The 17,751-nt window shown below is 34.3% G+C and overlaps 1 protein-coding gene across 1 annotated transcript in view; it reads right to left on the minus strand.

Moving 5' to 3' along the window:
• LOC123553993 (uncharacterized) overlaps positions 1-12,041 on the minus strand; it is a 53,157-nt gene extending 41,116 nt beyond the window's left edge. Inside the window, exon 1 of the mRNA XM_045343800.2 lies at positions 11,887-12,041. Within this exon, the coding sequence (XP_045199735.2) occupies positions 11,887-11,919 (33 nt within the window). The 5' untranslated portion in view covers positions 11,920-12,041. The remainder of the gene's footprint in view (positions 1-11,886) is intronic.
• Between the last annotated feature and the right edge of the window lie 5,710 nt (positions 12,042-17,751).

Raw genomic sequence — 17,751 nt, forward strand, 5'->3', positions numbered from 1 at the left:
ACGTGCTTTTTAGGTATTTAATGAAATAAAAATGAACTCTTAAAGTTTCTGTTTGCACTGACGCCTTAAAGAGAACAAAAAAGTCACAAAACAAATCACCAATTCTTTTGACTTCCTTGGTATAAGTGGTGATTTCGTCCATAAATTCTCTAGTATAATTTACATAGTCTTGAAATCAAAACGTTGCCTGAATATATTTACACAACTACCGGTCCAATAGGAGTGCCTGGATTAAGAACTGACCCTAGAGGTATCCCTTCATAACACCGGGTTCAAGTGAAAGGGGCCTGATCAACTACGGGCCTTGAAGTTCCGGGAGCATTGGATCAACTACTGGTTCTAGAATTACAGGAAAGATTCCAGGATCACAACAGGTTCAGTCGCCGCAGTATTTGAGCTAGTTTGGCAAACCCTGGACGTTACCACTATTGCGTCTCACTTTTTGTATTATCGTTGTTTGTTTTCTATGTTCAATTCTGCCTTGCACGACCAGAGCTGTCTTCGATTACATTTGGCCTAGAAGCAACTTGGCCACCATCGATTGTTGGTACAACTTCAGCAGCAACGCCAATTGGCTTATGGGGTCGTCCAATGTCAATCGGAATTTCGGCGCCACCTATACAGGAGCGAAACTCTCCCACCATGACGCCGTCGGAAACTAGGATAACGACCACGACCATATCTCCTTCCTGGGTAGAGATAAAATTCTGAATGTCCCACATCCCAACCACGGTCTGTCCGGCCTCTGTTTATCGCCATCTGTAGTCGTCTTGCTTTTAAATATCTCAGGTACAAGAAAACGTCCTTTAAAATTTTGGCGCTTTGATCAGATCTTTATATGGAATAAGATTACTTCAGATAGACAAAGCTGTAAAAGATCTTCAATGATATGGATTTACAGCAAAAGTATTCTAGTCACAAAAAGTCATTGTACGTGCATTTCGAACGGAATTAGTTTGCATGTTCAATAGTGGAATGAATTGTCATGTTGTCCATCCTACTATTGCTTATTATTTTGTTTAGGTAAGACATTTGTTGAAAATCTTATTGGAACTTTTAAAGTACTCGAACTTTTTTATACATGACGAACAATCTCGGATTCTCAATCTAACTATGTTGATTCTACACTGTCTTAACTGTCTTAAGATTTAACAATTTAATTTTGCATTGGCAAAATATCGCGAAATGATTCATTATTTGAGTCGTGAATTTTAGTTTGTCATTTTGGCAAAATTTAAAGTCACACAATACTTTCTCAAATTAGGGGACAAGATTAGCAAACGTTTTGGAGTCTTGCATTCATTTCGCTTTTTAAACGTTGCAGGTATTACATAGTCTTTACGAATCAGCTCCAGCTTTTGAAACAAGTTAATTTACGTAGAAACCCACTATTTACAGGTTTTCTTGTTTCACTATATTTCTTCTACCTGACTTCTAAAACGTTATGGATCTAGGCTCTTTCTTTGTATAAGTTCGTATTCAAATAAGGCCAACATGGCTAAATTATGTCTTTTTTCCTATTCGACTAAAAGCTAAGGGGATATTCATGTTCAACACAATTTATACGCAACAGCTTCAAAATATTATGCATGTGCGTGTTCGTTTGTACTGCTAGGCGCTTTGCCGTAATTGGTCTGGTATATTGTGTTGGTGATTTGTTCGTAAAAATTTCTCTCTACTAATATATATATATTATATATATATTTTATATATAGTATGGGAAAATAAAATGTTCAAACAGTGTCAAAAGGTTTAACTATAAACCCGAGCGCTTTCGGCTTTTAAAAAGGCCTTTTCAAGAGTAGCATAAATCAAAACATATATATGTATAAAACTTACTTAAACAATCATATTCTGTGGACCATAGCCATTCCTTACCACAGTACAAGTTTTTCCCACAGCACTGCATCGGTAACGCTCTGGTGTACTTAAAATGTAAAAAGAGGGCGTGTTAATATGAATACAACCGGTTATGGTTTTTACCTCACTATAAATTGTAAAAAACGTATAGAAATCCTGTATACCAGGCTAAATAACAGATGACGGGCAGGCACAAAATGAGCCTTTGATGAGCAACGTCATTTTAAAGACGTCATTTCACCTGATGTCTTTGCAAATAAATTTCGAAAATTCCCGTAAACGCCCAATATTTTATACGATAAACTGATTAAAAACAATCCAATAGTCGTTATAGTGTTGAGGCATAAAATATAACACCTCACGGCAATAACGTTCAGTACTTAGTTATTTACACTTCTTAACCTGTATTGTCATCGGGCTCTGCCTTCGTGCAATAAAGGTTTGGGCCGTGCTAATAGCAATGTGCCTCCGACATTAAACACTAAGATCAGCTGATTTAACAAGTAAACTTAAGATCAACGAATCAACATGTAATATATCAAAAATATGGTTTTAATATCAAAATAAGAGTTGTCTTTGAAAGAAAGAGTAGTTTTAAACTGCTTAAAACGGCGCCAAAAAAAAATATTTTTCTGATAAATTTTTAAAACAAGTAAAAGTTACAACGCCAACAATAACAAACTGTTAGGGCAATGCAATCTTTTTGCAAAGGATTAAGAAGAAAAACCCATTTCAATGACAACTGTTTTAGACATGGTACAATACCCAGAATGAGAGAACAGTTTTACATCAATTCTAACGTCAAAGCTCCCCTTAAATGATGGATGGAAGTCGATTTAATAATTTCTATTTTGCCATTGAGCATGTTAGACAAAATTATTCTCTGACTTAATGCGGTTCGTCGTTCAGTATTTAGTTGCTGCGCTTTTTACTCTGAACGAACCGGGACAATTGCCGAAAAATATTGTGCGCTGTCATTTTTTAGCTTTAATCGCTAAAATATTGAAAGCCTAGTATTAAAGGGTCAATTGCCAACAACTCGTACAAGTGCATCGGGTTTAAATGCCAATGATGTTATTTGCTGCCCAGTGTTCGGTATTACTGATAACAATATCGAATGTTGTCAGTGTACTGGGATAATTCCCCATACAACCTACAGTCAGTATACCGGAATAGATGTCAATGGTGTAAAACAAGTCCATAATTCGGGCAAATGTAATACTACCTTGCTTGTCAAGTAAAAATTATAAATGCCAAAACTACCATGTGCTTTTAGTGAACAAACATAAATGGATAAAACAATCATGTCCTGTTAGTATACTGGGGTCAATGTCAGTGCTTCGAGGGTTTTTTATAATTCTAAAATGATTTTTTGTGTTTGCAGAGAACTGTAACGAATACAAAGTTGTCGTATAATTTTCAGTGTTGAATATTGCAAACAATATCTGTGACGCATATCTGTGAGTGGTATGCTGTCAGTGTACTCTGAATCAATACAAACCGTTTTACAATGTTGCTAGTTACCGTTGAGTAAGAAAATATATATACTTACTGGACATAATGGTTGACCATCTATAGCAATCAAGCCAGCAAAAAAAAAATCTGAAGAAAGGGAAAATGCATTTGGGAAACCCCTGAACCAAACAACACAGTTTTTAGTTTATTGATATAATAATCATTTACAAAATTCAAAAATTCAAATTCAATTTATTTATTATTTGTAACGTAAACAGATACTGTTTCTAGTTACATACAGGGGAAAAAATATAAACATAATTTAGTGAAAATTTACACATAGAACATCATAAATCGTAAAACCCTTCAAAATATTTCTGAAGCTAACAATACGTGAGGTTGAAACCCCAAAAATTTTAATTAATATTTATGTAAGTAATTAAGCATTTCTTGAATTGGAATAACATAACATGGAACAAGATATATGATTGACAATATGTGAACTAAGAAATAATCATTGTATAGGTATCCTTATTGGTTATTGTAATTTTTATAAAGACAATATCGTACATAATATAAGAAACTATGCAACAGCTTGTTTCATTTGACTGACGTAAAGAAGGATGATATACAAACTTTCCAAGTTTCAAGAGCGCTGAATGTTGTGTAGTGCTCAAATTCAGTAAAAATTTTAAAACACTTGGTCTTACATAGAAAAAATGGTTTGATATACAAACTTTCTGATATCTCTGTAAAAGGACAAATTATTAAAAAATGATATTCATCTTCAATACACCAGTATGACAAAAGTTACAAAAACGTAAATGCGGCTTTCTATCAGCACCATAACGTCCAGATTCAATACGTAATTGATGGGAAGATAATCTCAATCTTGAATAGCAATTCTATATTTAAATTTGGTAATAGATCTAAATATTTTTCCCAAAATCAAAACACATTTTAAAAGTTCTATATGCAAACAAAGAACGACTGTTGGAAAGGGTATTGTTTCCAATTTTGAACAAAAACGTCGATTAAAGCGTTGTTTAAACTGTAAGTGGAAAGATTTCAAGTTATAATATAATGGATTTTCCAAATATAAAGAAAAACCATAGGTATCTAACAGCATCTTAAAATTACTAGCCCAATTTTTAACTCCTCTATTCAACCATTCCAACATTGCTTCATATAAATACTTAACAATAATGTTTTTAGAATGAATAATTTTGCACCAATATTTAATTATGCGTATATATCTATTAATAAATAGCGGAAAACCTTCCCCGTTCCCCATATACACCCATATTTTCAATTTATGTTTTAACATGTAACAATAGTTTTCAAAACTTAAGATGTATTCGTTCAATCTCTTTAGATTTACCAAAACCCCAGACTTTGCATGCATAGTTAAGTGTAGAGCCAACAAAGCGTCAAATAACTGACATAGAGTTTTAGGTTTTAAGCAAAATTTACTTGTATTCGCTAACAAAACATTTAAAAACTTTTAATCCTTTCCCTGCTAGCGTTTCTTTTTTAATTTAATAAAAACGTACCAGTGTAATTAAATACGGTCCCCAAATAATTGAAGTTATCGACAGTTTCTAAGGGCATTTTTTTATAGTCCATTTTCGGTTAATTTCAATGGACCCCTCTTCCTAAATACAACAATCTTACTTTTGTCTGGATTTACTTGTAGATTCCAATTTTTACAATACACATTTAAAAGATCATAACTTCGTTGGAGATCAGATGGAGTTTTACCAAGGAAACCATATCGTCAGCAAACAGCATCAAAATTTAATGATATGTCAAACCAAGCTTAAACCACTGTTAACCCCCTCAAGTAAATATAACTCTAAATCCTCAAGGAAGAGTGAAAATAATAGAGGAGAAATTACCTCCCCTTGTTTAAGGCCCATTGAACATTCAAAAAATCTGAGTATGACTTCAAACTCTTTTACAAGCTTTCACCTTGGAATAATATCACGGATAATTCTTAAAGTGTTACCAGTAATACCTAATGATGTAGTTTGTACATAAACCATTGCGATGGAGATACTGTCAAACGCCCTTACTAAATCCCAAAAAAGCACATGCTAACGTCCATTTTTCACTAAGAACTTTACTAATTATAGCATTCAATACAAAAATTGCGTCAACAGTTGAACACCCTTTTCTGAAACCAAACTGCGCATCACAATTATATTATTACTTTCAATCCAATTGCTTTCTTTTGTTTTTAAAACACCTGTGAATATTTTAGAGAAACAACTAACTAAGGTAATACCCCTATAATTATTAACATCTGAAGGATCTTCTTCTTAAATAATGGCACATAATACCTTCCCTCCCAACGTCTGGGAAAAAGCCATGCCCAAAATACTGTTAAATATTTCCCAAAAAGATGAGACAACAAAATGTCGCAAGATTCAATAAAATATTCATTCAATAACTGTCCCCAGCAAACGACTTATTCCTTTTTAGATTTCTTATCACCGCCTGTATCCGGACGCAGTAATTGGCATATCTAATTCATCATATACACAGTCATTACCTCCAAAGTCATGATTATCGCAGAATTGCTCAGCATCAATTATTTCTATCGTTAGGCAACTGTGCATTTAGACCCGAAAAAAATTTGTAAAATTCATTTATACTATACTGTTGTTAGACGTTTTTTTTACGTGAAAATGTTTCCAGAATTCTCTCGGGTTGCAATGGCGTAATCTTTCAATATTTCTGATTTTATTTAATTCATATCTCCGTTTCTTAGTCTTAATAAGATTTTTATAGGTAGTTTTATAAGTACACATTCTATCCTATTGGCATCGTTTTTTTCACATATTATATTTATTAACAGACGACACATAAATCTGTTTTGCATTTAAACACTCGTTTTCAAACCATTCAGCTTTTTTACATAAAGAATCACACGGCCTTGGCCTGTTTGAACTACTACATGTTTGCAAAATAATGGTTCAGCAACACATTTTATAATATTTGTAAAATTGACAAAACATAAATTTGCTTCATTTCTACACGTAAAGTTAACATCTCGAGTAATATCATTCAAAGCAGGCAATTTTGAAATCAAACCACGTCAAAACCCATCACGTAGGTCATCATTCCATTTTATTTTAGTTCGGCTGTACGGAGCTCATTACAATTATTCGCATTATTACATAAATTGAAAAGGAAATGGGCGCGTGATCTGACCAGACAGAAAACGGTTCAATTTCAAAATTGTTTATACAACAAAAATCACAATCTCTTAAAAGCAAGTAATCAATAACGCTCGCTCCCATTGTATAGCATAAGTATAATTGCCGACGTTGTAGTCACTACCCAATCGGGGCCCTTGGCGATGCGGAAAGAATTAGCTTTACACAAATCAAGCAGTTTTAATCCTTTGTTATTATGTCAGAAACCATCGAACTCGACCTAAAGGCATATCTGGACCCTATGTATTTATCGTCTATATAATCAATTAATCTATCATGTAAAATGTAATCCCTTTTTGTCCCCGTTACCTACTCGAGCATCCAATCGCCAGTTAAAAAATACAATACCACGTGATTCGTAATATGATGTCATTTGTAATAAGGTAAATAGGTCATCTGTAATAAATTGTAGGGAGGTGAATTTTCAACCCATATATAAAACCTGCAATAAATACATTCGTCTTTCATATTGAAAAACGTTTTATCAGCTTTGAGCCATATGATTGTATCATGATGATTTTGAAAAAATTTAATTCCCTTTTTTTTAACTGAATCTTTTATATAAATCACAACGCCACCCACTACAACGCTTAGCTCTCCTATTTTTAAATTTCCTATAAAAGTTATAACACTTATAACCACTTATATCAAATTTAGATGTGCTGTTGGCCCATGATTCAAACAGGAATACAATGTCATATTTTGATATTTTAAAACTAAAAAATTCACTATCTTCCCAAATTAGATCGTTCAGTCCATTAATGTTCCACGATAGAACCCATAGTCCAGCCTCACCGCAAACCCCTACTCACGGCATCACGCACTGGCGCCCCGTTCACATAGAGCGTGTCAAACTCAACCAGGCTGACCCACCCTCCCGTTTCGCCGCCCTTTAATTTGGGGGATGAGTGCCTTTCTGCGCGCAACGATCTCGGTGGGGAAATTGCTCGGCAAAAAGAAGTTGGTACCTGCAAGTTCCTTTTTCTGGCGCCTCACTATTTCTCTGTCTTTAAACAATGTAAATTTTGCAACTATTTTGCGATGTAATGCGGTACTACTCGAACGCTGGCCCATGCGATGTACTCGTTCAAAACTCATCTGGCTAACCGAATCCTGTGCTAATTTAAGGTGATCTACCATGAACTGACGAAGTTTGCACTCGGTTTTTCTCGAGGGTTTCATGCTCATCTTCCGTTATATTAGCAAAATGAGATTGTTGCGCATGCTTTGCGACTGCAAATACAGTAAATCGTCTGCATTTTAACCTTGTCCTTTTGTAAACGTGAAATGTCATCTTGAGCCCAAACCAAGCGAAAACTCAACGTTATCACCCTGTCATTAATTTTGCTCAATTTTTCGTCAATCAATTTTTGTATGATCCCTTACTAAAGTCCAAAGTTTTTTTCAGTTCAGTTTCAAATTTGTTTACCTTTTTTTCAAGCGAGTCCAGGGTATTTAAAACGTTTGTCAACATGTGTGAGTTTATCATCAATACGCTTCAAGAAGACCATTATATCACTGGGGGAGCTAGTAGACTGCATAGTTCCTGATTCGACCCGAATATTTACACCTGATATATTTGCGTCCGCCATCATAAAACTATCACAGTTCCCTTGAGCATTGGGTTTTGAAAACAGAATTGTCCAGCTCAGAGACAGATTCGCAAATAGAACTGAGTTTGCTATAGAAATAGTATCACTTACCCTTATACTACCACTGTTTTATCCGCCGGTGATCCGCCATTACGCGGGTTTTTTGAATGACCACTAATGCATTGTCACTGCTATGTTTTTCGTTTTTTATCACGTTTATTCTTCTTTTTGGAAACATCAGTATAAACATATATCAAATTTTATTATATACCTATATAGCTTGGGTGAAAAATGAGCTTGTATATCACAATGAAATATGAACAGGCAGAAAAATAATTCATATTGTACCTTTCGTATTGCATGCTGCCAGGCTACTTTCATTAATATGCATGACCTGGCACAATTCTATAAATAGCTCACATAACAACTTCACTTAGTTCCATTTTGATATCGATAGACATGGAAGATGTCGTCCAATAACAAAACAATAAACAAAAAGGTATATGTGCATAATAAAATGTTCATTATAACGGTAGCTAGGTTTGGACTGTATTCGGCTGTCGTGGATATTGCAAGGTCAGATCACACTCGTCGCTTGCGCGCCTCGCGAGATGCGATCTGACAAAAATCCGTCGAGCTACTGTTATAATAACTCTATTATATCAAAATATGTAAATGGTTATTCTCTCTCCGAATTACAAGATATTTGCTGTATCATAAAAAATATTATCGACACTAGAAGTTCAGTAATGTTGCATAACCATCATAATACTTAAGTTAGCCCAAAGAAAGTATTCTTGTAGCTACAGAAAGCTACAGAATGTATCACTGTAACTACAGAAAGTATTCTTAAAGTAACCTTAAAACTACAATGCAAAGATTGTTGAAAACAGACAGAGACTATGTAGATTCTAAAGCAATATTGTGATAGGTAAAACCTCATCGCCTTACATCAGTCGAATAGTACTGCTATTTTGTATTAAAAATCATACAATGTATTTGTAGATAATCATACTTTATTTGTTAAAAACACCCTCTTGTTAAGAAGAAATATTAGGTTTGCCTATTAAACGATTCAATTCATTTCAACCATTCAGTTTTCTCTTCTAACTCAAATGATAGCGAAAATACGCAAAAGTCATAATGTTAATAACTACTTCCTTTTTCGATTAAATAGACCCAGAAGGACATATTGCACACTTATTACTGCTTCTAAATCACTTCATACACTGTTTTGTACAAATGTACCACTTTTAAAATCCATTGTCTTTGTTTTGCTCTTCACTACAATTCTATACGAAACTACAATTCAAATGACGTGACACGTAAAAAAAACCTGAGAACTAAGTAACGCTAAAATTCGCAGTGTTCAATATAGAGAAATTAGTATACCCAATCAAAATACCGATACCTATATTATCGATAAATAATAACCAAATGACATGACATCTGATATTATAAGAACTAGTTACTGGCTCATAACTAAGGAATATGATTGTGGTCTGGGCTAAAGTGGTGTGTTTGAATTAAATATTTTAATTGAATTTAAAATTAACCAATATTCAAAGCTCAGACTTATCAGACATTTGGAACAATGAAGCTTTTCTAAACAGTTCTATATTTAGGTCATCGTAAAGTGGGAAACCCACTATAACATGGTTTTCGTTTTCAATTTGATCGTACTAAATGGACACAAGCTTTCATTCAACTCCGGCCTCCCATATCGCATGTGTTGCTATATGAAGTTTAGCAACATCACATAAATTTAAATATATATTACAGCTTGATTCAGTCATTTTTACAATAATACATATTTTATCGAATCAGGTAATTCATTAGCGAATGATAAAGGCTATGCCTCTCCGGCGTTTGACTGAAGCGACATATTCGACAATCTGTCCCATTAGCCAGAAAGAGCATTAGACTTAATTCGACCAGATGTCTTTGAACCAAAGGTCGTGAACCAAAATGTAACAGTTCAATGACGATTCAGACATTTTATATAATCTATACCAGTGTTTTTGTCTCACTGGTGTGGCTTTCCAGTCCCTTTCTCATGCTACCGCAACAGTGGCTCAAATTTTGACACCTCGGAAAACCAGCACATTGCCCTATGTTGTATTGATTATATACATGAGAATGTTTGTGTGCCTCAGACTGCCGCATCATATGCTATTTCGGACCATACCATTGAGTGGTATATATGAGAAAATACTTCAAACACGTAACATCTTAAATTTGACCATTAAAAGACCTAAAGCTCTACTATGAGTCTTTGCTACACTAATGTCTGTGATGTTGAAATTCAGAAATTGATTTAATCCTAGACCCAAACATATTTATTCATCAACATTCGTACACAATCATTGCCACCTTTAAACTATCATTATAAAAGGGGTGTTTAATAAATACGTTGATGGACTAGATTGACTGATCAACTATTGTCTCATTATTTGATCTTAGTATAACCAGTACCGTTATAATCAGTACCATCCCAGCTATCAGCTGTAATTATTCAAATGGATAGACATCATACAATACAAAGAAAGAGGTGAATTAATAACAGTATGAAAGCGCATTAACAGTTGAAACAAACATTCCACACGCTTCTGCCACACCACGCAAATATTTTATAACATTTATTTGATATTTCCTTACAATTTAATGCCAAAAGGTAATTTGCCTTTCAAATAAACAAAGTTTCGTTTCAGGGGAGGCGTACCCGGTCTGACATAAAAATAACAATTTAAAACAAATTTCAGGAAAAAAAAACATCAAATATTAAAAAAACTGGAAAAAACACTGATACTCAACTCCAGAATTACTGTAGAAAACAAAGAGTTTAAGTTGATCTATCTAGAAAGATAGGTCAGTCATCAACTTGCAATAATTCTAATAACTATATAAATCATAATTAACCCATATAGCTATTGTATTACGATCTTCAATAAATGCCAAGAAAATCTAATACATGCATGTTTCAATGTATCTTTTGACTTTAACCGACACTGACATCATACTGAAAGTGAATATTCTCGTTCTTCAAATGATACACTGATTCCTAATGACACAGTTTCTAAGTATATCATTATAGAGTTAATAAAGATATTCATTAACGGAAATATAGCAAACATTGCTGGCGTTGGCCGGTATGCGTATCCATTGCTTACAGAAATTGACACAACACAAAAATAGTGCATGGTAACAATTTCAGATTAAATACATTTGTAGCAGAAACATTATTTTATCAAATGATACATCTTCAGTGGCTAGGTATGAGGCATTCTCATCCATCAGAGGTTCGTCAAAATATCGAGACGAACTGGGGAACCATGGTAGATCTCTGATAAAAGAGAATGGTTTTGAAGTAATGACATCAGGCTACGTATTTTATGATTGACCCTCGTATACTTGGTAGACTTGGTCTGAAATAAACAATATTTCTTTTTCACGGGTTTACATAGATTGAACTTCTTGCAGACCAATCTTGCACTTTATTTGACATACGTAGATGACATTTTCACTATCAGCAATTAAATCAATGTCCTCGGCATACAACATAATACTTATTTTCTCCACATCATTCATAGCCGCTCCAAGTCGATAGACTTTGTGATAAACCACATTTTCGTAAGCCTGTCAAGACGTTCAACAATTCTGCATGAAACAAATTAACTTTTATAGAGAATGCTTTACAATAATACAAGAAATTAACAATTCTAGACAGGAAATTATCAATAGAAATATAATTAACTCACCAGAACTTGAACGAAGAAATGTTTTTCATCCATTTCAAATACAAAATTACCTTACAAATGTCTTAACACTTTGCTATTGTACGTTACCATCAATCTAACGAAAGCAACACTGTTTGCCAGATCAATCATATGTCAGAATATACGTTAACGTGATAAACTGAGTGTAGGGGAAAAGGAAACAGCAGAATGAAGATAAATAAGACCACCAGCAAGACAAATTACGTGTATTTTTGTATGCGCTTATAAAAAGTAAACTTAGAGAAAATTTCCTGTACAATTCAATTCATTAGGATTCATCCTTTTCATCAATCATGACCGAAGAAAATAAAGACAGCAATATATTCGAGTTATGTATGTCATTTGAACAATAATTGATGTACAGTGTAAATCTCATGGTAAAGATACAGGTGAAGAAATGTTTTTGACTTTTTTTTCTTAAAAAGCAGTAAAGGCTCAGGAAAAGGAGTCTCGTTTCTTGGATCGCTTATTAATTGGGTGAAAAATTTATTAAATCATTGACAAATGATCATGATGTGGCTACAAATGATGTGTTATCAACATTGCATGATGTTTTGCGGACATCTTTCAAATTACACACTCAGTTTGTCCTTTATGAACATTTTTTTTAAATTTTACAAAACTTAAAAAAATATGTTGGTATTAACTTTGCTAACAAAATTTGTGTTTTATGTTTATTTAGAAAATGCAATACGTTAACCTGATATGGGACGTATTTTTCGAAATGAAATGTGATCGTAAAATGTTGACGTTTAGAAAATGATTTTTTTTTATTATTAGTTTATCTTATTTAAATTCTTCGTGACACTATACATCAAAATCTAGCCTCCTTACAGGAACATTGCTAAGCATTCATCTCTGCTGCCAGCGAGTAACTTGCTTTCCCTTAAATCGATTCGACGAACTATTTGATTGTACTCGCAATACTTCCATAACGTCCGGAAAAATGATTGGAGTATTGTTTTTGCTCGCATTGTAAGCAAATTATACAGTGTTTGACTACTAATATAAACTTTGAACAAAAAGAACCCAACAACTCAGAAATACAAAATTACAATTCTGAAATTCATATCAATTGATATGCGGTGGCAATGTCTATTGTGTTGGTAAGAGGCAATAAAATTGTGTTGGTTTTTGGACAGAATCCTTTAAACCGTGCCAGTACCCGATAAAGTGCGGAATTTCGTGTAGTTATTTTAAACATGTATAAGCTTAGTATATTAATATTTATGTTTTAATTTCCATTGTAATTTCCTTTTTTTTTTTGTTAGGCTTAATATCACACCGAAACTGTAACAAGTTATACGGAAATTGTCCCGTTTTTCTCATCCGAACATTATTGAGACACAGGCCTTCTGTAAACAAGCTTGATCGTTACCTCACATGAAAGAACTATACACCTAAGCCGTATTTCGAACACACATCGGTGAAATTTAATAAGCCAGTGAACGTAACTATTCGAGGGAAAAAGAGGCCCCTATAATAATTGTAAGCGGACCGATTTGACTCATATACACAGCTCCAGTAACGATCACCAATACATAGTACATTGAACATGTATAAAAACAAAGGCGTGTTGATGAACAATTAATTATACCTGCTGGTGTTTATGTTTAACTCTCTTGCATACGATCAAATTTTTAAAGTTGACTCCATATTATAATGTGTGTATGTTCGGGTTTAACGTCTTTTCCAACAATTTTGCAGTCATATAAACGACGGTGTCTACTTGTAGCAGTGAGCACAATACCAAACTTAATAGGTGCCGCCTCACATGAATATCAAGCCGTAGACACGTGACATGATATCCCACCCAGTCACATTATACTGACCAGTCCTAGCACTATCCTCTTAATGCTGAGCGCAAAGCAAGGAAGGTACTAGTACGATTTTTACGTCTTTGGTATGACGCGGTCAGGGATCGATAACACGACCTTACGCACTCGAAGCGGGCGCTCTACCACTAGGCTACCGAGGCGGTCTCCATATTATAAGTTTGATGTTATACAAGTGTAATATTTTTAATGACATACGTTCAAAGCTTCTAATGATAACAAATGAAATACATATCCCATTTTCACTGGCCCAACTACCATTCTTTACAAAAAGGAAAGAACTCATTTTTGAATTTTTGTGAAAGTTTCACTGTTGTCTCCCTTGGTAGCGTCTGTATGTGAGAAATCTATTATACACATATTTCCTATGTATTTTCCATCGAATAAAACTTCATTTTAGCAAATATCCTTTTGCAACTAAAATCGACTTGTTGGGGTCATCAGTAATCAGTAAAATAAGCTATAACATATTAATCATTACAGCATCGATTTGAGTTTGATCATTATATCTCGCCTTATATAAGCACTTTGACCACTCTTTAGCAAATGATATCAGTTTTTGTCCCATGAGCGAAAAGGAAATTGGAACCACTTTTCTTTTTCTCAAGTCTATAAAATCTTTCTGGTTTTGACCTTTATTTTGATTACATCATCTGTTTTTGTTGTGTTCCATAAAACAACAAATAATTCTGTGAAAATTAGTCACATTTCAATAGAAACAAACGTTTTCATATGTGGCGTCAGCCATGAAGTTTGAAATCTTGCAACATCTCTTTTCGCTAGTCAAACTTCTTGTAGCAAAAATAGTTGAAGTTGTTCATGAAAACAACATAAAACAAACTGATATAAGTTTTGATCTAAGACACTGGAAGGTTTCTTAGAAATTGGAAAAATGTCAGGATGACGCAGCTACGGTCGTGAGACAGTAGTAAATCATTTAATACCGAATCCACAATTTGGCGGTCCTGTTGTGGAGAAAACTGGGCAGTATCTTTAGCCACAAATAGTACTAATCTGCAGTTTATTAGTGATTATACAATACAGGTTTAACGCTCCATCAGTTTTGCTAGTGAAGATATGTTCTGCGAAAGCCGGCTGAATATTTATTTCTCTACATCAGTGAAATGTGCAGAATGAATAACAATAAACATATTGTACACTGAAAAGCATCGCGAAATCAAACAGCAAATAAAACCTTTTACAAAGTATTCATTTGTAGATATGTGACAATATCGTGTGAAATGCCACTTTACAGGCAATGAAAGATTGAGCAAAATGTGAGAACTTTCCAGTGCTAATAAAACTAGATATCTACTTTGGGCCTTGTTTGTTGTTTTCATAGTGTCAATGTCGTTGTATTTATGTCTAATTTGCATCAAAATAAAAAAGTAAGAAAGTCAATAGTCACTTAGCAAAACGAGAACTAGAAAAAATACAAGTTGAAAAACGAATCAGATTTTTTTCGTCATTGAAACCAATTTAAAAGTGAAACTTACTAAAGAGTACAGTCACGCAAAATGATAGTAAAAAACAAAATATTACGTCAAATTGGATCAGCCCTACGTCAACAGTTTGCAGAAAAAACCTGAGCCTCCATTTCAAAAAGTAAAACCGGTACGTTGATATATAATGCACAATACCCCTAAAAAGCATGTCGACTTCTCTCAAATAACTGCCAAAATTACACTAATGCCTTAAAGGCAGCATAGCTAAGTACTTAATTGAGATTTAACCTAAAGACACAACTTAATGCAAATTGTTAATTTCTCACCATTTACTGCTTCTAATCATTTTAAAGCAACGAAAAAGTAGTCTATTTACATATTTTTGTTAACTGTAATACAGGATGACACAATCATGCAATACGTCATACAGTCCTCAAACGTTTTGTTTCATTTTCTCATATTTCTTATCATTTGTTGCATACTTAAAAACAATGGCAGCTAAGATTTTACTATTTCCATTAGATATTTTACTGTGGGACTTCTGTGTTTGTTTGTTTTTTAATCGACATTGTTGACAAATTTTAGTACAGATAATTCACAATTTTTCCAGGGCCTACTGATATGTTGTCCTCCCAGCTTACAACAAAGTACCAGAATTATTTTGTTTTGCCTCAAAAAGTTCTTTTTAAAATAGAACCCTTAAACGTTTTGTTGTAACTTTAAGGCATTAAATGCAGCACTATTCAGGATACGAGTAAATAGCGACTACACGAGTTTTGATGTTTTACTAGTTCTCTTTTAAGACCGATAAAACTGATTATATTCTATTATTTTTCTCAGACTGGTGATAATAGCTCACTATTTTCATTTTTTTACTTTAAATTACGGTAAGATATTACATGGCAGGACTATTGAGTAGGATGCATGAACGTAATGTCGTTACATACATGAAAATGAAACTTCTTTTGACAAGAACTAACGTCAAATCCATGTCGAATGCAGACGAGCTGAACCAAACAATACAATTGCTTTGCAAATTGCGACCCTTGTACATTTTGGTACGTTGGTATTAGTTATATAGGAATCGGACTTGACATTAATGTGATAAAATACCCGCACTGGTAAACATCAACAATGAAAATACATTGTGAATTACTAATACAGGTGAGCGTTAGGTGCTTCAGGTGTGCAAACCTGTTGCTTGAATGGCGGTTTTACTTTTTAGCTCACCAGAGCACAAAGTGCTCAGGGTGAGCTATTGTGATCGCCCACCGTCCGGCGTCCGTCTGTCGTCCGTCCGTCCACACTTTCCTTTAAACAACATCTCCTCCTAAACCAACAGGCCAATTTTGATGAAACTTCACAGGGATGTTCCTTGGATGGTCTTCTTAAAAAAAAATTCCAAAGAATTGAATTCCATGCAGAACTGTGGTTGCCATGGCAACAGAAAGGAAAAACTTTAAAAATCTTCTTCTCAAAAACCAGAAGCCCTAGAGCTTAGATATTTGGTGTGAAGCATTGCCTAGTGGACCTCTACCAAGTTTGTTCAAATCATGACCCCGGGGTCAAAATTGACCCCGCCCTAGGGGTCACTTGATTTTACATAGGAAAATCTTAAAAAATCTTCTTCTCAAAAACCAGAAGCCATAGAGCTTAGATATTTGACATGTAGCATTGCCTAGAGGACCTCTACTAAAGTTGTTCAAATCATGACCCCGGAGTCAAAATTGACCCCGCCCCAGGGGTCACTTGATTTTACATAGGAAAATTTTCAAAAAAAATTCTAAAAATAAACAGAAGGCCTAGAGCTTAGATATTTCATGTGTAGCATTGCCTAGTGGACCTCTACAAAATCTGTTCAAATCATGACCCCCTGGGTCAAAATTGACCCCGCCCCAGAGGTCACTTGATTTTACATAGGAAATTTTCTAAAAATAAACCTGAAGGCCTAGATCTTAGATATTTAACGTGTAGCATTGCCTAGTAGACTTCTACAAAATTTATTCAAATCATGACCTCCAGGGTCAAATTGACCCCGCCCAATGGGATTACTTGATTGTACATAGAAAAATCTTTAAATTTTTTCTAAAAATAAACCAGGAGGTCTACAGCTTAGATATTTGACATGTAGCATTGCCTAATGGACCTTTACAAAACTGGTTCAAATCATGACCCCCGGGGTCAAATTGTCCCCGGCCCAGGGGTCACTTGATTTTACATAGGAAAATCTTCAAAAAATTTTCTAAAAATAAACCAGAAGGCCTACAGCTTAGATATTTCACGTGTAGCATTGCCTAAGTAGACCTCTACAAAATCTGTTCAAATCATGACCCCTGGGTTCAAAATTGACCCCGTCCCAGGGGTCACTTGATTTTACATAGGAAAATCTTCAAAAATTTTCTAAAAATAAACCAAAAGGCCTAGATCTTAGATATTTGACGTTTAGCATTGCCTAGTAGACTTCTACAAAAAAATTCAAATCATGACCCCCGGGGTCAAATTGACCCCGCCCCATGGGGTCACTTGATTTTACATAGGAAAATCTTCAAAAAATTTCTAAAACTAAA

The sequence above is a fragment of the Mercenaria mercenaria genome, chromosome 7 (genome assembly GCF_021730395.1).
Source record: "Mercenaria mercenaria strain notata chromosome 7, MADL_Memer_1, whole genome shotgun sequence".
In the NCBI taxonomy this organism is placed as follows: domain Eukaryota; kingdom Metazoa; phylum Mollusca; class Bivalvia; order Venerida; family Veneridae; genus Mercenaria; species Mercenaria mercenaria.